A 27,214-nucleotide genomic window follows, 5' to 3' on the forward strand; every position below is an offset into this window, starting at 1 on the left:
AGATTTCTTGTATTTTCAGGTTTTACAGTCTATTGGGAGTAAAAATTAAACAAATTATTACACAAATAAATGCTGTTTTAATTCCAACTAGGGGAAATTTAACGTGGAATTTCCCTAGCTTAAAGACTTGTATTGTTTCCCAAAAATTATAGGCTGTTTGCTTGGAACTTGTAGTATATTTTCCCATAGAAGCAATAACATAATTCTCCTGCAATACCATTAAATCCTATTTAATCTAAATATTTCTAAATATCTCTTTATAACTTTGTTTTTGTGGGGAACTGTATTCTACATGGTGAAAATGTGGAGGTAATATTGTAATGGCGATAATATTGTAAGCTTAATGGTGATTGGTCTGAAAAGAAAAAAGCTGTGACAGAAAGGAGTTTTTGAACCATGTGTTTGGCCCAACCCAACCTAGGGTCTGCACATCAATGAATATTAGTAAGTTTTAGGCTCTATTATGAGTTTATATTCTGGTAGGGGATAGACCATGTATATACTTAGTTGCAGTATAATGTAATATGTGCAGTGATACATGTTTTTAATATCATATAGAAGTGCCATAGAGATTACTTAACTCTTATCTTAGGGGTTAGCGGGTCAGAGAAATCATCAGTAAAGAGGTGATCCCTCTCAGTATGACTTTCGAGGACAAATAGCAGTTTGTCTGAACTGGGAGCAGTTTGTCTGAACTGGGAAAGGGTATTCCGGAAAGGTTTCAAGGCAAGAAACAGCATGATCTTTTTCAGGAATGACAAAGAAGTATAGGATACAAAGGAACAGAAAGTATGAGTTGTGGAAGGACAGGAGCGGAAGCTAGAAAGTAATGAATATTATTTAATGTGTTGTAGAATTTGGTGGTGATGTCTATAGGAAGGTGGATAAATGGGTAGAAAGAAAACCTTAGGCTTACTGCTTCTGTCTGATGAATTTGAGGGAACTAGGTATGTTCAATAATAGTTTCCTGATGGAAGTTTCCTATTCAATTATTGTAGTTGCTTTTTCTCATTTTTAACCCTGTCTTCACTGGGCCTTCAGTTGTAGTGATTTCCCAGTCCTTTCAAGAGCACCAGATAATTTCTCCTCTCTGATCACTTTCTTTAAAGGATATAATATTACAAGCATTTTTATGGCAAAAAGATTTCTAAGAATGAGTCAAATTTAAAACAAGTTGGAAACTTCCAAGAATGTGGGTTCCAGTTAAATTGATGACTAAGTTTTATGTTTGAATCTAGATAGTCTGGTTTATATTGTTTTGACTTGGGAAAAGATATTATAATATTCTGTATATTCTAAGCATGCTATGTGATTGTTAAGCATTTTTAAAAGTTTGATTATATGTTTTTATCTATTAGAATAAATTATTTTAAGGAAAGAAATCTAAATTTCCCAGTAATAATTTATATAGCGTTACATTTTTCTTTTTTCAGGCTAGATGTATATCTGGCCCTTTGTTTCCTTAAGAATCATATTATATTTATTTTATGGAAAATGTCATTACAATTATGCTATCAAAATACACTATTTATTTTGGTAGTTTCTCCTTACATTTTTTAGGAATTAAGATGTTTACTTGCTTATTTATGTGAATTTAGTCAAGCTATTATTATACTGAATAGGGAAAAGCTTCTTGAGTTATTGTAAGAAAAAACATTGAGAAGAGTGGTTATCTTGAGTGAGACAGAACTTTCTGTTTAATGTATCTTGAAAGGAAAGAAAAACAAACCCTTTCTTGTAGGTTAAATTAGAGATAAGGGAAGGGAAAGAGATTGAGAGATGATCTTTTGTAAATATCCTGTTTAAATAAGTGCCAGTTTGTGACTGGTCATGAAACACACACTGAGTAAATCTACAAATTTTAGGTTGTTAGGCTGTCATTTGCCCCTTGTTTGACACACTCCAGGTCTACATTTTTCGATAGGAGAAGAAAGCAGATATTAACATCATCTCTTCTTTGTTCTTGCAACAGCTTTGTCAACACATTACAGCTTTCCTATTTCTCCTTTTTTCTGCTTCAGCTTTTCACTAAGACAATAGCTTCTTTTCACTCTTAGGGAAAAAATGAAAATAGTTATTCTTGGTCAAGAGGTTGTTTTAAACAGTCTCTCTTAGATTTTTTTGTTGTTGTTATCCTGTAATAGGATCTTCCACATTTTAAATTGTACATTTTGTATGTGTTAAACTTTTTATGTAAATTTTTGCTTAAAATTAGCCTTGCTGACTTTATATAAATAACAAAGATGTTGCTGAGGCAGTTGTTTATTTTTTCATGCTATGTCTTCTCTATGGGGACCCTTGGAGTTGCGGTGAAGATCTGTAGTGGTGTTAACAACAGTTGTCTTCTCTGGAGCAGTTGATTTGCTTTCATCTTATGCTACAGTTTTCACTTGTTTCAGTTATCACAATTCATCATTCTAAAGAATTTTCATTTCTTTGTTATTTACCTTGTTTTATCTATCATTAGACTATTCCTGATTTTTTAAGAATTCAACTTTATTGAGGTGTAATTGACACACAAAAGTGTAAGATACTTAAAGTGTACATCATGATGACCCAATACATGTATATTATTGTCCTGAACTTTAAGAACATAAACTATCTCTGCTGTGTCTCTAAAGGATTTACTCTTCTTCCCTTTCTTCTCTATTCTTAGCCACGCAGAGAAAAATCATGGACTATTCTTCTCACACGATGAGAGTTTTGTCCAGGGCAACAGTTTAAGGGGATAAAAATAGATTATGAAACTGACTATGAATGTTTCCCCTGTTAAATTTTAAAAGTATTATTCTTCATTAAAGTAACTGTAGTAGTTCCCCTACTTACAAAAAGGTAGTATTCTAAAGGTTTGGAAATTGGGCTTTTGAAATTCAGAATCAATTTTTCCATATAAACAGTATTGTAAGGAGGGATAATGAAATCAGGCTAGTTCACAGCAGCCTGGCCTGTAATATAAACTGTAATCAAACCAAAGAGAATTAGTTGATATGATGCAACTTGTATTTCTTTTGCATGAGGTACTTGCGAAAAATCTAGTAAGAGACTTGTACAAATTTTGAATGGACATTTCAGATACTTCCAAAATTTTTTGAGATTGATGATACTGTATTTATGAACTCTTAGTTTAATTTTTAAAATGTCAAATGAAACAAACTTCTTTTAAATATATTCCTTTAGAATTCTTGACAGCTATATTTGTGCATACTAGGAAAATTGTTATTGAGGTGGGATCAAAAATTGGATCTCCTTCTCTTTGTAAAGTTACTAGCACTGTTGTGAGTATAGGTAAAAAGAAAAAAAAATTAGTTGCTACTTTTACCAAACATCAGTGGTAATATGTTGCTATAAAATAATAAAATTATGTTTAATACCATAGCTGAATATGTTCGTTCTAATGTTTTATATTGTCTAAATTATAAACTAAAACTACTGAGATATAGCATATTATAATCTATAGGCAATATAAATCCTGTAAATAGCACTTATAAATGATATAAGCTGGCCCACAGCAATCATTTACTTTGTTCCATTTTGAAATCCTGTACACTTACATTAATGTTTTTAGTCTGTTTTTCATTATAAGAATATAGTATTTTAGCCACATTATGCATTTAATAGCTTTTCAAGTAATCTATAGGTGCTTATTGGCATTTTGCACAAATCTCTATCTACATGTATATTATATAATAATATATATTATTCTTTGCCGGAGGACATGTGGTAGAATGGGTAGGAAGGGAAGAAGTTTTACTGTTAGAACTGACCATGAAATCATTAAGATCATATCTGTGCACTCCTTTTTCTTCTTTCTCTCCTGTCTCTGTTGTCTCTGAGAGACCTAAGGATGAGAACAACTGGAGTGAAGAAACTGGGGACTGTGGGAGAAAGTTTAGCAAGCTCATTGAGGAAAAAGTGTGTGTGTGTGGCAGGCTGTACGGAGGCAGCTAGATCCCCACTTATTCAGTTACTGACATTTCAGAAAATACCCAAAGTTGAAAACGTGTGTCTTTATTGTTAGCTTATCTACCTTGTAAGCAACAAGGGTTTTGATTGGCCCAGAGAGTACTTTTTCTCAAGGGTGCAGTCCTGCCTATGGATGCTGGTTGGCAGCAACAGGGTTGGGGCTCCTTACAGGGCTCTGAAAGGAGTTACTATAAAATTAGATTGTTGTTTGGATGTTTTTAAGTTTGGTATTTGAATTTATGAAATTGGGAGTGCTCGAATGTAAAACTCAAATGGAAATGCCAGTGACCAAAATATCAGAAGATTATATCAGGAAATGTTGTAAATTTCAGTCTGAAATGTTCATGTTCTATGTATAAGCCTTGAACTTTATTCTAAATCTGTCATGCTTTTAATGCTAATAACTGAAACCAATAAGAAGAAAAATAACTGCATGTGTATAATTTATGACAATATTTTATAAGCCTAATCCATCAGACATACATGTTATTTTAGTTGCACATGTTTTAAATCAGCCAGTCTTTTACAGAGTTAAACTACTTTCAAGTGTGTATTTTCTGATTGCCAAGGGATAATAAGAAGCATGGTTTCAAGTGCATTGTAACATTAAGATTAATTTAGCAGTCAATTTGTTTTCATTTTAATTCTTTAATTGCTGTTTGCCTAGGGGATAGTGATCCTAGAAGAATGTCAACTTCCAAAAGACATTTTGAAAAAACAAGTACAATATGTAGACCAAGCACCTTCGTTAAACACTACAGGGAATACTCAGATTCCCCAAGAGAGTCAAGATCCTTTACCAGAACAAGATTTTGAAATGTCACCAAGTAGCCCTACTCTACTTCTTCGCAACATAGAAAAACAGGTAATGAGAAGTGAGAGTAAGGTGTGAGTGGCATGACATGACTTTTACTAGATTTTATAAACTGTAAATGAATGTGTGTGTCTACTTGGGGTATGGGTTATTAGAGTTGGCAATTTGACATTAAATACATGAAAAATATTTAGTATATGATTAATATCTATTATAATATTGATATAATTAAGATTATTTAAATATAATATGTAAAGTATTAGTACATAGGGTGATAACTCATTTATCCTAGGGTTGGAAAAACCTTTTTTCAACAAAATTGATCATCATTGACTTTTTTCATGGGAAAGAACACTGGTATCACTTAATAAAACTGAATGGTTGTTTGATTCATTTAGTGATGGAGATTTTTAGTGAAAGATAATATTGAAATATGGGTTCTTTCATAAAAAAATGATCACGTAAATAGGAAGTCAGATAAGTTCCTAATACATTACTTCAATTCCACAGCCTTTCCTGGTATTAAATACTGTTATGGATGACTCCAGAAGTTTAACTCTTCTGTGTTATAGCTACCCTTTGAAATCAAACCATTTATTTTGATTTAGATTTCAGTGGCTCCTGAACAAACCTGGCTATCTAGGAGTTTGTTACCTTTCAACCAGACAGAACCTGCTGGGGTGTACCTGGCTGGGACGACAGCTGCATAATTACATTGTTCCACTGGATAATAGGGACTCATGCCTGCCTACATCTAATTTTTCTGACATACAAGTACATTGTGAAATAATGTAGTACTATGATACTAGTATCTTACTCCTGTTAAGTCAGATTATGGTATAAATTCTCCCACCCCATATTTGTTACATTTACAGTTGCCTGGATTTCCTTAATTGGAATGCATAATCAAATTACTTTTATGAGTAGTTTATAATTCACAAAGTTATTTTGTAATTATCTGATGTTAAATTGGAATGTACTTTACCATATAAGTGGTATTTTAAGTTAGTGTTGGTTATATTCCCACTTCTTTCTTTTCCCTCTCCTCATCCCACAGGATCAGTCCCCATTCAGTTTGAGCCTACTTTTTTCACACTCCAGAATAATGTGTTTGCTCAGTCAGTCAGATCTACTTCCTTTATCTGTAGATTACTACTTATTCTTTGAAAAGAGATTTCTTGTATTTTTTTCTTTTCTCCCTGATAGCACCAATTTGTTTGATTGGATGGAAGTTAACATCAGAAGTGGCTGATTTGCAGGGCCCTGTGCAAAATGAAATTATATAGCCCTTTTTGAAAACAATTTTTAAGAGTTTTAAGTTGGTAACAGCAGCTCATTAACCAAGCGTGGGACCCTGCTGAGTGCCCAGTGCAACTGCACAGGTTGCTCACCCATGAGGTTGGCCCAGGGTATCATGTTCATTTTAGGTCCGATTGCTGATGGGCTTAGATAGGGAAGGGATGCAGTACTTGTTTCCCCGAAAATAAGACCTAGCCGGGCCATCATCTTTTGGAGCAAAAATTAATTTATATTTTTATAGGCCAATTTCTTAAAAATGAAGTTGATTTCAAATACTACTTGTTGAGGAAAACAGTCCAGGGTGTTAAGTGGCAGGGGTAGCAAACCTGATATTATACATATTTTCCTTAAGATAATCTGTTGGTATATAACTGTTCACAGACCATAATGGAACTGGAATATAGATCAGGCAATCCTTCTACTTGATTAAGTTAATTTTGTTAGAGGAATATTTTGCTTACCAAACAAAATTTATTTACGTGTCTCAAAAGCAACTAAAGAGTTGGCAGTTAAAATATGAGAGCACTGTTGAGTTGTACACTGATACCAGTTTTTAAAAAATAACATTGATTCATAGTATTAGTGTATATTTGCATTGTTAGATAATATGTTTTGTTCATAAATTGAAAGGTGACTTTATAACTTCAGGTAATTTAAAATAAATTTCACTCTGATGTATTTACATTAGAAACCTTGTTATCAGTAGCTAGTGTTTTGACTTTTAAGTTGATAAAGTTTTGTTTTTAGAGTTCAAATTATGCCTCTCCTAATTTTACTTTTATTCTCGTTTTTACTGAGTTTCCTATCCCAAATATGGACTCAGGAGTAAGAGATTTTATTGGGCTGGAGTGGGGTGATGATAAGGGTAAAACTAGGGGTTGGTTGTAATGCTGTCTATCTGGGCCAATTATTCAGACATATCTGACCAGCGACCTCCAGTGTCAGAATATTTTAGGTGATGTTTTTGAAGGTGGAACAATGAGAAGAGTGTGACAGTATATCAGACTGAAAAATATGAGATATTCTATAAATTTCTTTGCATGAATAAACTAATGAATGCTTGATAAATGGATAAGGAATCTTTTTGTATTGGTGATTTTGAAAATGAGCTGTAATTTAAAAATGAGTAATAATTTTTAAAATGAAGTCTTTAGGTACGTATTATTTTTCAAGAAACATGGCGAAAACATTGCAGGGTCTTTAGCATAAAAGATTTTTTGAAGAATTCAAATATTAGATTTAGTTCTATCATATTCTTTGTTCTCATTATTTCTAATAACATGGTTATTAGTTTCATACAAATGAGTTTCAAAATAATATAACCCTCTATTTTTAATAGAATATCTTGCAGTTAGTAAAAATGGTGAAATAAGTCTTCCTATTTTTAAAATTGTCGTCACATTATATAAAGTGAGAAAACCAGGTTTAAGAAAATTAATGTGGCATGATTTAATTAAAAGGGTGTGTGTGTGTGTGTGTGTGTGCGCGCGTGCGTGCATGCATGCGCGTGCGCATGCACGCACATGTTGTATATACACTCATGCTCACATATACTGAAAAAACAGCCTGGAGGAATGTACCAAGATATTATAATAGCAATGGTTTTCTCAGTGAAATATTACTGCAGGTGATCTTCTTTTCCTTTTTAAACCTCTCTGTACTTTCCCTTTTTTCCTATATTGAATGCGGATTATATATGTAGTGAAAATAGTTGTCCTCCTTTTATAGAAATGTATTATTCCCATTCATGTGGCCTATGTTTATTTTAATAGTTGTAGGTGGTTGTTTTGAGAATAATATTTATTACCACATTACAAATATATTACATATGTTTAAGTTTGGGATACAGGACAATGAAAATTTTGGGTACGTAAAAAAACTGATATTTTTGAATTAGGAACATATTGAGAGACAGTGTGGCATGGGATTGAAGCCTGAATTTGAATTCTAGCTCCATTTCTTACTAACTTTATAATCCTCGATCAAGCTGCATTGTCTTTCTTTGCTTCAATTTCTTCATCGTAATAGATTTTATGTACAGTAATATCCTAGTTCTAATTTACCTATTTTGCAGGTTAGTTTTAAAGATTAGAAATAGTCTAGTACTAGTATAGTGCCTGCACATAATACACACTTAATAAATTATACTTACGATTTTGTTATTATTAATTTGGCCACCTCGAAGGAAATGTTATGTAGATGCTATTAGCAGAGTTCAGATGTTTTAGAAGAGGGTATGATGAGTAGAAAAAGAAAATATAACAAAAGAAGATGTGGAAAAGGCGTACTTTAAAATGTAGATATAATAAATGGAAAAATTAGTAGCTGTGTCAATCATTTTTATATATTAAAATATTTGTTAAAAATAAACCTTATTTCATGAGAAGTTAAGCATTTAGTAGACACTTGCTTAGCAGCAGTAAAAGGTTGACTGTTTTCTTGCAGAGCGCACAGTTGACTGAGATCATCAACAGTTTGATTGCCCCTCTCAACTTGTCCCCAACTTCGTCACCCCTCTCCTCCAAATCCTGTAGCCATAAATGTCTGGCTAATGGCATTTCTCGGAGGTAGGTATCGCTGGGATAATTTTGCTTACAAATTTGGCTTTGCTTATTTTATTTTGTTTTTATCTTTTAAGTATTTCAGCTGCTTATTTTCTTCTTACTTAAGCACTATTAGAGAACAATCAATAGACCATGGATACATTTTTAGATAACATCAGATGTATACTTAAGGTAACTACAAACCTGAGAATGAGGAAGAGAGCTTTCCGGAAGTTTTATAATTTTTCTGAAAAAGCAAAACTGATACCATTTGCTACAGAAGTACTGCTTTATTTAATACAACTTCCATTTTGCACATTTATGTTCTTAAGTTCCATACTGCCCTTGCAATGTATTTTAAGAAAAAAAAATATCCTAGATATAGTTTGGGTGGGCATAGAAGATTGATAAATATCATTCATAAAATCTAGTTAAATTTTACTCAGCCAATTTGTAATTCAGCTTTTATATGGTAAGTTTTTTTTCTGTATGTAATTAATAATTCCTACAATCTATTAGCAGTTTATTGTTGTATCAGCAAAATTATGTACATATACTATGAATCCTAATTTGGGGAAGAGCATTTGTTCTCTTTTACCTTGCTTACTTTTTCTCTTTGAATTTTTCCTTTTAAACATGCAATTAGAATTTAAGATGTTAAAAGAATATACTTTTGTGTGTGCATCTATTTTTTTTTCCAATAAAATTATAACGTGGGCTTCTTTGCTTTAACTACCATAGAGGATAAAGTGTAACTTAATATTGGGAAATATTTATATTAATAATTACATGATTTGTTAAAATTTTTTAAAATATATCTTGAAACGAAAATTTATACCATGGTGAAAATTATGCTAAGTAGCATCACATTCTTAATGTAATTAGTGGATATAAACCAATCTTACAATAAAATTCTGTTATTTGATTTTTAGTTCTAATGTGTTATTTTGAAAGTCTTAATGTTGAATACTTTTACATTTTTATTTGTGCTGAGTATATATATCCATTGTTCTGTTTTGGAAACAGTTCTTTTATTGGTTTTGCTTTATTTTTTGTTGACTTTATATTCATTCCTTGTATCACTGATGATTCACTTTGAAAGTAAGGATGCTCACATGTTGTATAGGCCAACTATGATATCTTTATTTATGAGAGCATATCCTAATTAAGAAAGTCACAATTACAAGTTGAACCATTAAACACCATCAAATTGGCATATGATCATTGTTATTTGAGGCTACACCCATTTACCTAACCAGGTATTACTTGATCACACATATACTTAGGTGTGTGTACATATTTTCATTTTGATGTACTTGCTTGTATTTTTGGTCATTCATTCACAAAGTATTTATTGTGTAACTATTCGCTGTATGCCATATACTCAAGTCCTAGGGATACAAAGATGAAGAAGACAAAGTCTCCACTTTTAAATAACTTGCAGTCTAGTAGGTGAAATGTGTAATTATTTAAAGCATATAATAATAATGGAATCTCATGCAGTTGTTCGAATATTTGGTTTTAATACCTGTTATAGTTGAAAAAGATGACTCATAAAAATACGTAGATGTAAATGAAAAATGTAACATTGGCTGTGTTTACTAAGTCATACCTTTTCAGTGCTGTGTAATAGATCGAAGGTTCTTGTTGAAATCAAGTAGTAATTGCCATCTTTCCTAATGTCAAGTAGTTGTTCTTACGTACTAATTGGAAAGTTTATTTTTAAAAATTTGTAACATATTCAAAATCTACTAAAATTCTTTGATAGATAAAAGCAGATAAAAATTTGTTCTCCAAAATTTTTAAAAGCAGATAAAAATTTGTTCTCCAACTTTTTGAAGTGTGCTGATGTGTTTTAATTAATTTTACTAATACGTTTATTTATTTTCAGCAGCAGTTTTTCAAAATACTTTCTATATAACACATTTCTTTCAAAAAGCATTTAGTTTCACATTTGTTATCAAAATACTATATTTCCCTTGAAGGAAAGATTGTTTTATTTTCTAACATTTGCTAGAAAATGTAATTTAGTTACTTTTCATCAAAGAGAAGATGAATAAATTTAGAACATTTAAAACATTGTTTAAAATGTATAATTTATCTTTAAGTAATCACTCTTTTTAAATGATTTGTTGTCAGATAACCAGCAAACTGCTTTGTGAAACAAGATTTGAGAGATACTCCTGGCCCCATTTAAATTTTTCTAAAAATTCTCCTTATGATAATGTATACCATAAAATATACAAATCCATTTACCTACGAACATAGAAACTGGAATATATTGCAGATAAGAGATTAATAACTGGAGGAAAAGTGAAAAATTTTGAGAGTATATGGTGGTTGTCAGATGCCAGACAAAAATGTCTCTAGGTTTTGTCATTTATAATTTGAGACCTTAGCAAGAGCGGTGTAATGACATGATGGAGAGAGAGATAAGAGTGGGTTAATAAGGGTGAAGATGGAGATGAAGTACAGAGAAGGTATCAAGATTATACTTTCGAGGCTGCTGACGGTAAGGCTATATAGTAAAATTGGAAGTACAAGGTCAAGTAAGGTATTTTTGTGTTTAAGATGGAAGGGAATGTAAGCATCTTTATTAAAATAAAGGGATGGGAAAGAACTAGAGATGGGGAATGTAGAAATAAATATCACAGAGTTATGAAGGGACCTTATGACAGGAGAAAATATACTTGTTCTTTGAGAGTGGCATGAAAGAGATTAAGACGGGTATAGATGCAGTTGTTTATAAAGTGACTGTATCCAAGTTAAAAGTCAGAAAGGAAGCGGGAGGACTTAGGTTAAGGTTTGGATGAACACTGACAAAGAAAATATTGCCCCTTTGTTTCCTTCCACCTGTCCTTTTACTGTAGCATGAGCGCCCCGCGCCCTGGAGAAGGATGTTACATGGTTTCTAGAGTTTGTTTTTTTTTAACTCCTTACCTATATTGTGAAAAGTACTTAATTAGTATTGGTAAAATTAGTTAAGAATTTAATTTAAAAGTACTGTATTCTTTAATTGAAATTTTTATAAAATGAATGCATAGTAGTAAAATTCTATAAATTTAACAGATTATTGTACATTACTCACATTTGAGGACATTACCATAGATTTTGAAAATTAACTGGAGATAGAATTTTATATTATAGTAATATATGAAAAGCTTTATTTAAAGATATCTGCATTGAAGCAATGTGAAATTTATCTATTTACGAGCCTTTTAGCCCTGGGAGTGGAAAAGTAAATTGAAGCTTAGTTTTATTACTTGTATCTTGCTGGTTTTTCAATACGTTATTTTTTTCTTCACACATAATTATATATGAAGAAAACATTTCAGACTCATAGCTTTTCTAGAGTAAAGGCTTAGTTTATTTAATGTTGTTCAGACTTGACACTTCACCACAAAGTGCTTTGTGAAGATATCCCTATTAAGCATGTAAGTATTATTCATTTTATGTATTTAAGTATATGTAAAAGTAAGAAAATTCATCATTTAAATAAGAATTTTTAAAATTCTGGTAAAATGTACATAACAAAATTTATCATTTTAACCATTTTTAAGTGTAGTGACATTAAGTACATTTACATTGTTGTGTAACAATCAGCATCATTCATCCCCAGAAATGTTTTCATCTTCTTAAACTAAAATTCCCATTAAATAATAACTCCCCATTCTTCCTTCTCCCCAGTCCTAGGCAATCACCATTCTACTTTGTGTCTCTATGATTTGAGTCTCTCTCTGTACCTCATGTATGTGAAAATATACAGTATTTGTCCTTTAGTGACTGGTTTATTTCACTTAGCATAAGTTCGTCAAGGTTCATGCATATTGTAGCATGTGTCAATATTCCCTTTCTTTTTAAGTTTGAACTATATTTTATCTTATGTATAGGTCACATTTTTGTTTTTACATGGATCCTTTCATGAACATTTGGGTTGCTTTCACCTTTTGGCTGTTGTGAATAATGCTGCTATGAACATGGTTATACAAATATCTGTTGAGTCCCTGCTTCAGAAGTCCAAATAAAACCTCTGAAAAATATTGAAATTAAAAACTAAGTGAGTTTGGCAGCAACGTGGACACAATTGAAAAGAGAACATGTACATAGAGGATAGATTAGAAGAAAAGTTCCTGAACATAGGAAAAGAAACAAAACAATGGAAAATATAGAAGTGTCATTTAGAAATGTGGAGAACATATTGAGCAGGTCTAAGATGAGACTTAATTGGAGACCTGGAAGATGAAACAGAGAATGGAGCAGAAGAGATATTGGCTGAAAAATTACCTGATCTGATCAAAGACACCAAATTCAGGAAGCGAAACAGATTTCTGAGCAGGACAAATAAAAAGAAATCCACCGCTAGAAATACAGAGGAAATGTGGGGAGCTTGGAGGGGAGACATATGACATCTAAAAGCAACTGTGGGGGTCTGGGAGGAGGAAGACATTACCTTAATTAAAGACACAGTTTGACTGACAGCTGACTTCTCAAGAGTCATAATAGGAGCCAGAGTACAGTGGAATGGTGTCTTCAGTGTGTTGAAAGAAAATATTAGGTTGGTGCAAAATTAATTGCGGTTTAAAAGGTTAAAAACAATTGCAAAAACCACAGTTACTTTTGCACCAACCTAATAACTGTCTACCTAGAAATTCTATACCCAGAGAAAATATCTTTCAAGTCTGAGAGTGAAACAAATGTTTTCAGAGATATCAGAACTGAGAGAGTTTGTCACTAGTAGACTCTAATAATAACCATACAGTATGTGCTTCAGGCAGTGGAAAGTGATGATTCCAGATAGATAATTTGAGATGCAAGAAGGAATGTAGAACAAATAAAATGGTAAATAACTATATGAGTATATGTAAACAAACAGTAGTAAAATGTGTCTAGTGGGATTAAAAAAAATGTCCATGGCAACAATAGCATGTAGGTCAGGAGGAAGGTAAATGGATTTAAATTGTTTTCAGGTCCTTGAATTATTCAGGAGGCTGGTAAAAGTATGGATTTAACTTTCGATGTGGTTTCTGCCCTCGTGATATAGAGGCTAGTTGGTCATCAACTGAATAATTACATAAATAAATGTAATTTTAAATCCCGATTAAGTGCTATGAAGAAAACGCACTGTTAAACTATCACTTTGGAATTAGACAGATCTGAGATCAATCCCAGTTCTGCAGTTTGCATTGTGATCTTGGGCAACTTTTTAAATCACAATTAAAATAAGATCAGTCTGCTTCCTGGCTTGTTGTGAAGATCAAATGAGATAACAAGTATGACATTTTATTTTACTTGTTAGTTGCTTATTATTTGTCTTCCTGGATGAAAATGTAAGCTCCATGATAGTAATCCTTTTGTTTTTTGTTTGTTTGGGGGTTTTTTTTTTTGTCTGTCTTATTAACTGCTATTTTCCTAAGCATCTAGATCAGTGAGTCACATCATGGGTACAACTAAGTATTTGTTGAATGAATGGAAATGCTTTTCAAGATTTCTTACAGGTTATCAGCATTCCATAAAAAAATTTTTTTGGTACTTTGTTTCTTCTCCCTCATAGTCAGATTAATATTTTAGTTGTCGCTCTCATGGCTGTTTTCTGCAGTTCTGCTTCCTCTCATCTAATTTAATTCTGGACTAGAAAATCAGATAACCAAAAGTGGTATCTGTATCTGTACTATAGTAAGAGATATTCTCTAGTAAGAGAGAGAGTCTCTCTTAACAGTGACAGCAATGAGCTTTTGTGTATGGACTTACTGAGATCTTTTTCGGTTACTTTAAAGGCTTTTGTGATTTTAGCTATAGTCTGTATACTTGAGGTTGCCAGATAAGTAATCTCATAAGTGCTTCAAATAAAGCATATGTATTTCCAGCTTTATATCACATTACACTGTAATTTTTGTGTGTAAGTAGTTTAGAAGACATTTAAATTTTGAATTTTTCAAGTTTGGTCATCTATTCTGTACCATAATTTTTTAGCGGACCACATAGAATTTACTTTTTAATATAATTTTTAAAAAATACTTAAGGTCAGTTTTTAAGTATCCTAATGATCTTTTCTCACAATGTCTAAAGTAAATTCACTTGGTTAATTATTTTCCAGGACACCAGTTTCCCCACTTGTTATTCATTGATTCCCAACCCCCATCTCTTATTTTAGTGGCATTATCTCCCGGAAGTCAGAATTGGTTTTTTTAGCTATATTTGGCAGCAAGGTCTAAGTTGAGTCACCACAAACTGAGCAACTGAAAAAAATGAGTCTTCAAACAAATGAAGCATTACATTTTATCATTATAGAGATAGTCATTGATTTTTAGATCACATACTCTAAAATGAAGATAAAATGCTATAAGTAGATCCTTGTTTACCCCATGGAGTATCTATGAGAAGGTGATTTCTACTTGAAATAATGTCTAGATTTTTATTGTTGTTGTTGTTTGTTTTGCTTTAATGAGTCCCAGAATATGATGTGAAATTAGATTCCAGTGAATCACTGCCATGCTATTTATTTCCACTAATGGTAATTATCTCATGAAATGCAGCCATTCTTTCTGATTGAGTATCCTAATTGAAAAACTGCAGTTAAACTGGCAAACTAATCACATATAAAGTAACTCTTTTACCCTTATCATATTTTCAGTAGTCACTTTTCAGTTATGAGAAACATCATTTGTTAGCAGCATATTATTCTAGGTTGAAGTTTTCAACATAATTTTAGGTTCCTATGAATAATGTTAATTATTGTATTCGCTAGATATACAACATCAGTAAGGAAATAAAATTTTCCCTGCTGTGTTTTTAAAGTAATGCCAGTAAGAATTATTTTCTTTTGTAAAAATCTTGCTTTTCTCTTTTTACCTCTATTAACATAAGTCTAAAACCTAATATTTTAGGGAACGTTTAAGTAAATTGTTATATAACCACTGGTTGGTATATCATGTAACTATTAAAAAATTATGTGTATAGAAAGTATGTAATCTTGGGAACATTCTCATTTTGGAATGTTAAGGGGAAAAATCGAGATAACAAAATCATTGTACAGTATGATTTCATAGAGAAAAAGACGACGTGTGTACATCAAAATTTTAATGAAAGCTATATTTGTGTTAGATGATGGGATTTTGAAAAATATAGCTTTCACTTTTTAAACTTTTTTTATTTCCAAATGTTCCTTTAAAATAAAAAATAGGAATTTGTTAAGTCTCAATTTCAAATTACCTGTCACTCATGTCAGAAAAACAGATCAGAGATTATATTGAAGAGTCTGAACTGTATCTCCCCATCTGACATTAGCTAGAAATGTTTGACAAACGTTGTATCTCAATTCTCAGAAAAATATAGCTATCATATTGGCTTCTTAATTTCTTTGCCCTTATTCTTTAAAAAATCCCATTTGAAGTTAAGAGCCAGAAATAAGAATGACAGCACTGCAATAGTGGGTCTCTTTTTCTCTCTACCTTTTAATATAGAAAACTTTGACATAAAGAAAGCAGAATAAAGGGAATCTACATATCCTCGGTTTTAACAGTTTTTAAGATTTTGCTAACTCATTTTAGCTATTTCCCTTGCTGACACATTTTTCCCCCGCTTGGACTTTTTAAAAGCACATTCTGTTTGTTGTTATTTTAACTGTAAATACTTCTGTATATTTCTTTGATAAACTTTTTTAAAACATACTCATCATGTTATTATCATCTGCTTATTGTTCTTATTAGCCATAATTTCTGATGAAATTCTCTATCCATCTTCAAATTTCTCCAGTTGTCTCACAATTATCTTTTTATAGTTAATTTATTAGAATCAGAATCCAGACAAAACCCATATTACATTTGGTTATTATGTCTCCTAAGTCTCTTATTCTCAAATAGCCATTTAAAAATATATTAGAAGTCCCTAATTCCAAAAAAAAAAATAATTTTTAGATACTTTTTTTGTTTTCTTCTTATAAAAATAGTACAAACTTATTGTAGGAAAACTGGAAAATACACAAAATACTAAGAAAAAAGTGGAAATCACTTATATTGCTCAGAGAATATTTCCTTCCTATTATTTTTATACATTATTTTCATAGTTGAGATCTATTGGAAACATTTTAACATCTTATTTCAATATTATATCTGAAGATTTTTATACTTAAAATATTTCCATTTTAATGGCTGCATTAAGGTACACCTTAATTTTTCAGAATGTGTATGTATCTTATTTTTTTTGTTTTAGAGAGACCACATTAATTTTGAGTACCATTTTACAGTGTGTTTCAACAGATTTTCTATTGCTAGTTGAAGAGACTTGTATTTTTGAGTAGGGGTATGGTTTCCCTACTTAGTACCCAGGGTAGGGGAAATGGCCTGATCATGGCAGTTTTCTCTATACCAGATAATGCCTGGATGTTGATCTATTGGTCATTTGAGAAGAGTGTTTACTTTTGCCATTTGGAGGATCAGTAATGCCCCTAGTGGGCCAATTTAGTAAGTTTATGTAGTTTCAATTTTATGTTTCTTTAAAATTGGTTATGTCATCCTAGATGCCATTGAGTTATCTCAGTTATCTGATGTATTCATTTCTCCAAACATTATCAAGGGAAAAGAAAATAGTAAATGCAACTGTTGGCAGGATTTTGGGCATCAGGGAAAGTTTGGAAAAGGTTGCTGCCTACCTTTGTTGCTACCGGTTGAATTCATCAAATAACTCCCACTGGTAAAAAGGAAAGACTTAAAATAGAGATTACAAATCATGGAAAAACAATAATTCTTAGATGTGTATCTTGGACTGTTTTAACAAGTCACTACTAATGGGGTGGCTTAAAATAACAGATACTTATTCACAGTTCTGGAGGCTAGAAGTTCAAAATCAAGGTGTCAGACAGAGCCATGCTTTCTCTGACGGTTCTAGGGAAGACCCTTCCTTGTCTTTTCTTAGCTTCTGTTGGTTGCTAGTATTCCTTGGTGTTCTTTGGCTTGTAGACCATCTCCATCTGCCTCTGTCTTCATCTGGCATTCTTCCCTGGGTGGGTCTCTTCTTTGTCTCTCTGCCTCTTCTTATAAGGACATCAGGGATTAGATTTAGGACCCACCCTAATCAGTATAGCCTCATCTTTCCTACTTACATCTGCAAAGACTGTATTTCCAAATAAGGTCACATTTTGAGGTTCCAGATGGATGTAAATTTTGTGAAGACACTATTCAAAGCAGTGTAGTGGGTGTGGATATATGTGTATGTGAGTTTATGGAGATCTGGGGTTGGGGTCTATCATAATGTCTCTGAGAATGCACATTTTAATTCTCCATTATCGATTACTACTTTTTCTGAAATATGTTTAAATATGAGACTAGGTGAATGTGGGGGAAATGTTAAACCACTGACCTAAAACAGTATTTTTAAACTCTGTGTTGAATATTTATTCTCTGCTATTCCTTGAGAATAAAAGATAAAAATAACTTCATGAAATCTTTTCTATGCTTTTATGGTTCTAGCATTCTAAATGTAAAATCAGACCCAAAAATTTCTTATTTACTAGAAGTATTTGAGTAGAGCATTATAACATTTATTCCAGTCCTTCCAAGAACACAGTTTGGCTTAGGCAAAGGTTATCAAATACTTAAATAATTTACTATGAAAAATTCCAGACTATTTTTCACTATATTAAAAAATATATACATTGAAATTAGATTATTTTTCCACATCCATCCACTACCATCACAAGATGACACGAAGATGTTAGCTAATATATATGCCCATTTAGGTAGTTTTATGTATTAATTATGATATAAGTATATAAGATTTGCAGAAATTGATCCTGGTAGTGATTTATAATGAATTATCATGTAAAAGTTTAATTGACTCGCTTCTGGGCCTTTGGTTCCCATAGTAATCAGAGTGTAGGAATACATTGTTTAAAAAATTCACTTGAAGTTTTCCATTTATATACTATAAAAACAAATTCAATGCCTGTTAATCATACATAAATTTCTTAATTGCTAAGATTTTCTGGGATTGTAATAGAAAATCAGTGATTTCAGGAAGTCATTAAATAACTGTTAGAGAAATTAATCAATGTTAATAAAATATGAACTCAGGACTTTCTGATTATTTTCTTAGATAAAGCTCTCAGTCAGTTTTCACTTTTTAGATTAAAAGAAAAATGTAGATTAGAAGAAATTTTTTTAGACTTAAATGCTTTGTCTTTTGCAAATCAAAACATCTTGTACCTCTCAATCTGCTTATTCTTATAAATTTATCATGGACATACTTGATTATAAGATAAGGTAAAGTAAGATACATCATATCTTACTATCATACACTAACTTTTGTAAACCAAAGAGTTAGAGATTTAGAATGGAACTCAAGGCAGTGTATGTAAATATATATTTTATCTTTTTAAAATATCAGGAACTTCTGAAACAAGTGTAAACAAAATAGACAGTCTCTGCACTACTTAGAGTCTAGAAAGGAAGACTGACATTAATCAGATAATCATACAAATAAATGTGAAATTAGCACCGTGAAACATGCTATGAAGGAAAGGTGAATAGTGCCTGTAAGGGGATTCAACCTAGTCTTGGAGGGACTGTGCAAGAGCTCAGAGGCTTCCCTGAGGGATTTACTTTTGAACTGAGAGCCAAGTAATTATTGGAAATTATGTAGGTGAAGGAGGATGTGAGAAAATTCCAGGAAAAGAAATAACATGTATGGTAGAGACTGTGAGCTATTTGAAATGAAAGGAGGTATTGTGGCTGGAACATGGGGAATAGAGGGAGTGTCCTGCAAGATGAGACAGGAGAGCGATGGCAGGGGCCAGACCATCAGGGCCTTCTACATGAAGAATTTAAGTCTTTTTCTCGAGAGCAATGGGAAAGCTTTGAGAGTTTAGGCAGTGTGGAGATGGGAGGAAAGGGAGTGACAGGATCAGACGTGTTTTCCCTAAAGATTGGTATAGAAGGGACTGGAGGGTAAAAAGCATGGATGAAGGGAGACCAGTTAGTTATAAGCCTGTTAGAGTAATCCTGGCACCAAATAGCTTGGGTTCGGGGAGTGGTGGTGGAGATGTAGAAAGGTGTAAGCCAAAATCCACCCTCACTGTCTCACTATCCCTCTTTTTCAATTATTTAATTCATTTTAAAGCCAGATTATTCTGTCTGCCTATAACAAAGGATCTAGGCTGTCCTTTGGGGGATTTTTATTGTTCTCTGAGCAAAAGCTTCCAATTAGAAATCAAAGAAATGTAATTTGTTGCCTCCCCTGGTACTGTCCCACTTGTAAACTTGCTACTTCAAAAGTCCAATGATAATTATATTGATAAGTATTGATACTTGTCTTGCTAATTATAATATGACAATACTTGACAGTGGCCCATTGCATCCTCAGTTTCTGGAGTTTTCTAGGTGTACCTACAACTGATTGGGATCACTAAGCCATTTCTCTTATTGACATAGTTTTTTCCTTCTTCTCTTCCTCCTCCCCCTTCTTCTTCTATTATTATGATTTTTTTAAAAAGAATGTCTTGTGATGATGGTGTCTTATATTGCTTTGTCAATGATATCTTTATCTTAAATTCATGTTTTACTAAATACTCAATTCCTAGATAGTCTCTTATCTCCAGAGAAAACGTAATTTACCTCTTGTTTTGCTTTTCAATGAGGTTCATTGATTGACTATCTTTTTAGTGTAAAACACTGTATAAAATAAGTGAATTTATTAGTGATTTATAATAATCCTTTATAACAACCTCATCAATTATTTATAAAAATAGTTTATGCACCAAATTAGCTTTGGTGAGAATAATATGCTTTACACATTGATTACACATTGATCGGTTCCAGTAAATTCCCCCATTTATTTGAGAAGGATAACTCTTGATGACACTTTGCAAGGATCCTTAGTAGTTAGAAAGTGCTAGTAATCGTCTAAGGATGAATTGTCTGCAGCAGGGAACATTAAATAAAGAAAATAGTAAAACTAAACTCTTTTCCTACAATAATGTCAGCCACCGTAGAAACTTGAATATATAACATTTGGTGAATACAAATGACAAGCTTTTCTTTTAAACCATCCTGTGAGCCTCTAGCCAGTTCAAAGTTGTATGCTGTCATTCAGTAAGGAGATGGTGGCTCACCATTTTGAGGACTAAGCTTCCCGTGGGGAGGCGGTAACTGAGACCTCATTAACAAGTGAAGAGTTGTAAATACAAGAGTTAGTTAACTGTGCTTCACAGTTAACTGCTAGAATAGTAAGAGCTCTTCATGTTCCCTAGACACTACCCCGTAGTGTTTCTTTCAAGGAGCAGTATAATCTGCCTAAAGGTGTTTCTAACTTGCTAGACAAAGACTCTCTTAGTGCTGGATCTACACCTGTCTTCCTGGATCCTAGCTCTCTGACTTGATTACCTCTGATACCAACTACCTACTGAAACCTGTCTTCTTCCTGACTTTGACTCGCTTCTGTGCCAGCCACCTGACCTGCTCAGTGCCTGACTTGACATTGGCTATCACATATGCCTTCTGCTCACCCTGGAACGGTAGCTCAGCTCCATGGATGGTTTCTCAGGAGCCAACTGTTACTTAGCACTGATGCATTTAAAGTTTTCCTTAGTAATACATATGATATGTCACAGAAAGTAACATCAGGATATGAAATTGGACCTGTTAATTTGAGAGTAGCATTATATCTTAAACCTTTCTCAGAGGGAAGATCTTTAGAACGCTTATTACTGGGACTTAAAACATACTTGACTAAAGCTCTGCAGACTGAAGTTAATATTTTTAAAGTGAAATAGCTATCATCAGCTCTTTTCCCTATACTGGCCCGACCAATAGTATATACTCAGTTATGTATTTATTGACTATATAATAGTCACCAAATCCATATTTAATTATTCTCTTTTGTTTCACCAACATAAGCCATTCAGGTACCTTTATTTTTGGTTTCTTATTACTGTGTAAAACATTCTTGAATTACTTGTTTTGACCACAAGCTAACAGGATATTTTATAACAACTATAAGCAAATGTGATTGAAAACCAATGATAGTGCTATAGAAAAACGCTATATTTTGTTTACCATTGAACGCCAATTCTATTTGAACCAGAGAGCACATTTAGAACTTACATGTAGATTAGAATTTTTATGTCACATATAGCAGATTCACTTGTTGATTTTAGAATACTGACTAGCTTCTGTCTATATAAATAAGGTTGAAATTGGTATGGTACATTGCCTAAAAAGTTTCATTATTTTATATATAACAGTATAAAGGAAGTTAAATTTATGTGGCCCTGAGTATTAACTTCTTCCTAATGTTCTGATGTTTTAAGATATTTAAATATAATGTTTTAAAAGCAATATGAAGAATAATTAAAAATTAATATGCTTTTTGCTCATGTAGTTTGTGTGATGTTTCATTTTATAGTTGTGACTTCTGTGTCATCAGAAGTTTAAAAAATTCCTAAATACAATAGGATTATGTATTTCTTTCAAAATTCACTGAAATGCTTATTTAAGAGCAACTAATGATGTAGTGATGAGAGTTCAGCCCTTTTTAAACCTACAGTCCTAGTCCTATGTAATTTCCCCAATATGCAAAAAGAATTTGATGTAAATAGTTGCAACACTGTGTAAAATACATGAATTATTGATTTACAAATGAACATGAACATTGTACTACTGAACTCGTGAGCATCTCTAATCTATGGGATTTTTATTTTGCAGGAAAAAATAGAAGTAGAAATTACTTTCACAACTTGAATATGTAATTCCCCATTAATATTAATTCTCTCACCAATTGTTACCACAGAGTTGGCTAAAATTAACACTCTTCTGTCATAATCAATCAAGGCAATTTACATTTAGTTTTCTTTGTCTTTTTTGTTTGTTTGTTTGTTTTGTTTTATTCCCTCCATTCCCCAATTATTTCATGGCATTGCAGTGCTTCAGAGAATTTAGATGAGCTGTCTCCCTCCAGTAGCTGGTTACTTAACCAGAAGCACAGTAAGAAAAGGAGAAAAGACAGGACAAGATTGAAATCTCCACCCTTGACTATCATGAGTACAGCAGCTCGAACAAGGCCACTTCAGAATTTCCACAAACGAAAACTCTACAGATTGAGCCCTACTTTTTATTGGACTCCACAGGTAAGGTTGCCTTTGGGAAAGCATGAACAAAGATTTTATGGTCAATATATTTCATGAGGATATGGATTGTACACCATTATTTAGATAATTACATCTAGAAAGTTTTAAATAGTATGTAGCTTAGAAGTAGGTATTGACAATATACAGAGGGTGCCAAAAACATGTATACACATTTTAGGAAAGGAAAAAACTATTAAAATTACACTGATGGTAACCACTTTGAGCACCTCTTGTAATTGCAGAAGGCAAACATGACTTGTGTATTCATCTTTTGTTACCAGTATATATTATTACAATTTTAATAGTTTTTTTCCTTTCTTGAAATGTGTGTACATTTTTTTGGCACCCTCTGTATTTGTGGGATTTAATAAATTTTTAAACATAGCAGTGTATTCTGAAATTTCTTACATCTCCATTTATTAAATCCACTATTATGCTTAAACTAATTTGAAGGAAAATAACGTATCTAGGTGATTTTAAAATTTTACTGGTAAGGTAATAAGGAGAGCATAAATTTACTACATATTTGGTTTTTTGCTTAGTAAAGAAAAAAGTAAATAAAATCACAGCTGTCAGTTATTTTGGAGAAAATCACATTGCTCTCCTTTTTAGATTTGGTTTTTATTAATCCTATTAAGTGATCCATTTCCATTTTCTAGAATATAAGCAATGTAATTTTATGTGTCCATGCTTACAGCTTGTATAAATAAAATAAACTTCAATAAAAGCATTTATTTTGAAAAGCATATTTTTCATTTATTAGCAAAATGTTAGGCATACATCTTCCAATGCATAACTAAACAAACTGTGAAGGGCAAAATTCGTTATCCCTAGTTCTTGTTGTAGGACATGCTTTTTCCTATTATATTTTTAAATAACATATCAAAGGAAAAATTATCCTTGATGCTATCACTTAATATTACTTCTGATTATTACTACTTTAAATATTTTAAAATATATTTATATAAAAATCAAAATGCTTTGTTTTATTAGTAACCGATTTTAAGTATGGTTTAATAGATCCAATTATAAGTAGGAATATGGATTCTGACAAATTAGTTTTTATTAATAGATATTTGGTATGGAGCAAGATATTTGTATGGTCTTAACTATATAACAGAGATCCAGACGATAACCTTGCCTGAGTGATCAAAATTAACATAGCCTATGTGAAGGATACCATGATGTACAAGGTGTGATGAAAAAATACGGTTAATGTTTAAATAAAAAAAATTATTACAGTAAAAGACACATTGCCATTAATCCCCCTCAAAATATTCACCCTCACTTTGAACATACTTATCCCATCATTCTTGCCACTTTCTGAAGCAGTTCTGGAAGTTCTCTTTCATGAGTGTCTTTGGTTGTGCTGTAATGGCTGCCTTGATGCTCTGAATCGATTCAAAACATTTACCTTTCATGATCATTTTGGCTTTGGGGAAGAGCCAGAAGTCGCATGGTGCCAGCTACAGTGAATTAGGTGGATTTTATTTGACAGAAATTGCAGTACCAGAAGCGATGTGTGACAAGGAGCTTTTCCGTTGTGATCAAACAAGACGGATGGTTGAGTACCATCCAACGGAAAGGCAGAGATCTTCAATATAGGGAGTGGCACGTCAAACCTTCGTAACTGTGTGACAAGTTTCAACTTGTTCAGTGCACTCAGGTGTGAGCTATAGTGGAGAGAAGGTGTATTTTAGTGTGCCATAAATCATCCTCCATCATGACAATGCTCCGTGTCACACATTGCTTCTGGTATACGGCAATTTCTGTCAAATAAAAACATTATGGTGTGTCCTCATCCACCTTATTCATTGGATCTGGCACCATCTGACTTCCGGTTCTTCCCCAAAGTCAAAATGATTCAGGACATCAAGGCAGCCATGACAGCACAACTAAAGACACTCACGAAAGAGGACTTCCAGAACTGCTTCAAAAAATGTCAAGAACAATGGGATAAGTGTGATTGAAGTGAGGGGGAATATTTTTAGGGGTATTAATGGCAATGTGTCTTTTACTGTAATAATTTCTTTTTTAATTTAAACATTCACCATATTGTTTGATGATACCTTGTAGCCTTCTGGTTAGGGATGCATAACCTGAATTTAATCATGAGGAAACATCAGACAAAGTCAAAATCTGAAATATGCTATTAAAAAATGGCAACTGGGCTGTATTCTTTAAAAAATGTCAAAGTTGGAAAAGCCAAGAAAGGTTGAGGAACTGTTACAGATTGGAAGAGTGACTAAAAATATATATGATAACTACATGAATATATGATCCAGAACGGAATTCTTTTGGAGGGAAAAAATTACTGGGACAATTGAGAAAACTGGACTATTGGTGACAGATTTTATAAAAATATTGTATCAGTGTTGAATTTCCTGAATATGATGACTGTTTTGCAATTATGTAAGAAAACATACTTCCTCTAGGAAATACACATTGAAATATTAAGGGGTAAAATGGCTAAACCATCCATTGTGTGTAATAAATTAACCCTTGTGCTTCTAGAGTGGTACTAGCAATGTAGCAGTCTTGGCAGAATTGAGCAAATAATGTTTTAAATCATTTTCTATAGCACTTAACTCTAGTTGAGTACTGGTGGAGAAAAGCTTACATAAAGCCAGTTGGAGAGGGGTGGGAGTCTTTGGTATTAGGTAGCATGTATTAGATGGTTGGCTGATCATCTCTCATTGCAACAATTACATCTATAAATTACACACACAAAAAAAAAAACCACCAAAAAAACCCCCACAAAAAACCACACTATTAAAGATATTAGCGGGACTTTTGATGGACCCATCAGAGACTTGAGGATGTAGGGCAAACGCCACCCCAAAATATGGAGGCACATCCAGAGTCACAACCAATATCTGCTTACATGGAGCAGAAGCCACAACAACCATAAAGTAATTTGTAAGGACTCTTAAATGATAATTTTGATGAATTGCTTGAGGCTGAGTGTGGACTAGCTGGAGAATTAAAATCCCATAGGGACTACAGTCTTAGGAAGCCCACACACACCCCTTGGACTTCACTTCCCGGCAACCCACTAAGTTCTCACAGTGAAAAGCCAAGAAGGATTCCTAGTGGCTCTGGCATGGAAAGGGAAGGTAACCTTTATGAAATAAGCCCAGAGTATTGTCTATTGTCTACAAGGCTTACCTTTCAGGGGAAAAGACTTGACCAGAGTTCTGTTCCACCTGGGAGAAGAGCATTTCTCCCACTTCTGCCTCACCTAAGAAGGAACAGGGGTGGAAAATAAGAAACACTTGTTAAGGTCAGAGACCAGGGACACAGACCCACTAAAAGACTGAGATTTAATCAGAAGATTGTACTAGAAAATGCTGCTATAGTGGATATGCTTCCTGTTCCCCACATTTTCCCACCACACCAACAGGACTCCCAGTACAATAACAGTGGGTTACAGCTACAAGGCATAGACTCTCTCTGAGAAGGAAGTCAAAAGTCAACAGGGGGGACAAAAACATGACACTAAAGGAATTTGAGGCCTCTGGCACCTATTACTAGAGCAGACATTAAACACCGTCCAACTGTTACCCAGATTAACACAACATTGTGATAAAGGCCTGTTTATCTCAAGTCCTATTACCTGATACATCATGTCCAGCTTTGAACAAAAAAATTACAAGGCATGGTAGGAAAAACACTCCGAAGAGACCAAGAAACCATCAGAACCAGGCTCAGTATGAAAAACGTTGCAAATCTCTTACATAACTATGATTAATATGTTAAAGTCTTTAATGGATAAAAAATACAAAACATGCAAGAACAGATGGGTATTGTAAGCAGAGAGATGGAAACTCCTAAGAATCAAAAGTAAATGCTAAGAATTAAAAAACTCTTTAACCTAAATGAAGCATGCCTTCCACGGACTCATCAGTAGATTAGACATGGCTGAGGATAGAATCAGCGAGCTTAAGTGGGTTAACAGAGACTTTATAAAGTGAAATACAAAGAGAAAAATGAATGAAAAAACAAACAAACAAAAAAACAGAACAGCACATCCAAGAAATTGGGGGCAATTTCAGATGGTGTATCAAATGTGTAATTGGAATACCAGGAGGAGTAAAAGAGAGAATAGACCAGAAAAAAATATTTGAAGTAATAGTACCTGAGAATTGTCTGAAGTTAATGACAAGCACCAAGCCACATATCAAGGAAATTCTAGCAGGAGAACATCAAATAGGGTAAATACCAAAAAATAAACACCGAGCCATGACATATTCAAACTGCAGAAGACCAAAAATGGAGAAAATCTTGGGAAAAGGCAGGGAAAAACATCTTTCTTTAGAAGAACAAGGATAAGAATTGCAGGGAAAAACGTCTTTCTTTAAAAGAACATGGATAAGAATTGCAGCTGACTTGCATGATAAGAAACCATGCAAGCAAGAAGACAGTGTAATGAAGCACTGTTAGGGATTGAATTGTGTCCCCCAGAATGCGTATGTTGAA

General features: G+C 32.9%; 1 protein-coding gene across 1 annotated transcript in view; it reads left to right on the plus strand.

Annotated features, from left to right (window-relative positions):
• Window positions 1-27,214, plus strand: part of KANSL1L (KAT8 regulatory NSL complex subunit 1 like) — an 84,434-nt gene that overhangs the window by 26,940 nt on the left and 30,280 nt on the right. The window contains 3 exon segments of the mRNA XM_033113088.1: window positions 4,631-4,828; window positions 8,522-8,643; window positions 22,531-22,735. Of these exon segments, the coding sequence (XP_032968979.1) occupies window positions 4,631-4,828; window positions 8,522-8,643; window positions 22,531-22,735 (525 nt within the window).

The sequence above is a fragment of the Rhinolophus ferrumequinum genome, chromosome 8, assembly GCF_004115265.2.
Source record: "Rhinolophus ferrumequinum isolate MPI-CBG mRhiFer1 chromosome 8, mRhiFer1_v1.p, whole genome shotgun sequence".
NCBI classification, from domain to species: domain Eukaryota; kingdom Metazoa; phylum Chordata; class Mammalia; order Chiroptera; family Rhinolophidae; genus Rhinolophus; species Rhinolophus ferrumequinum.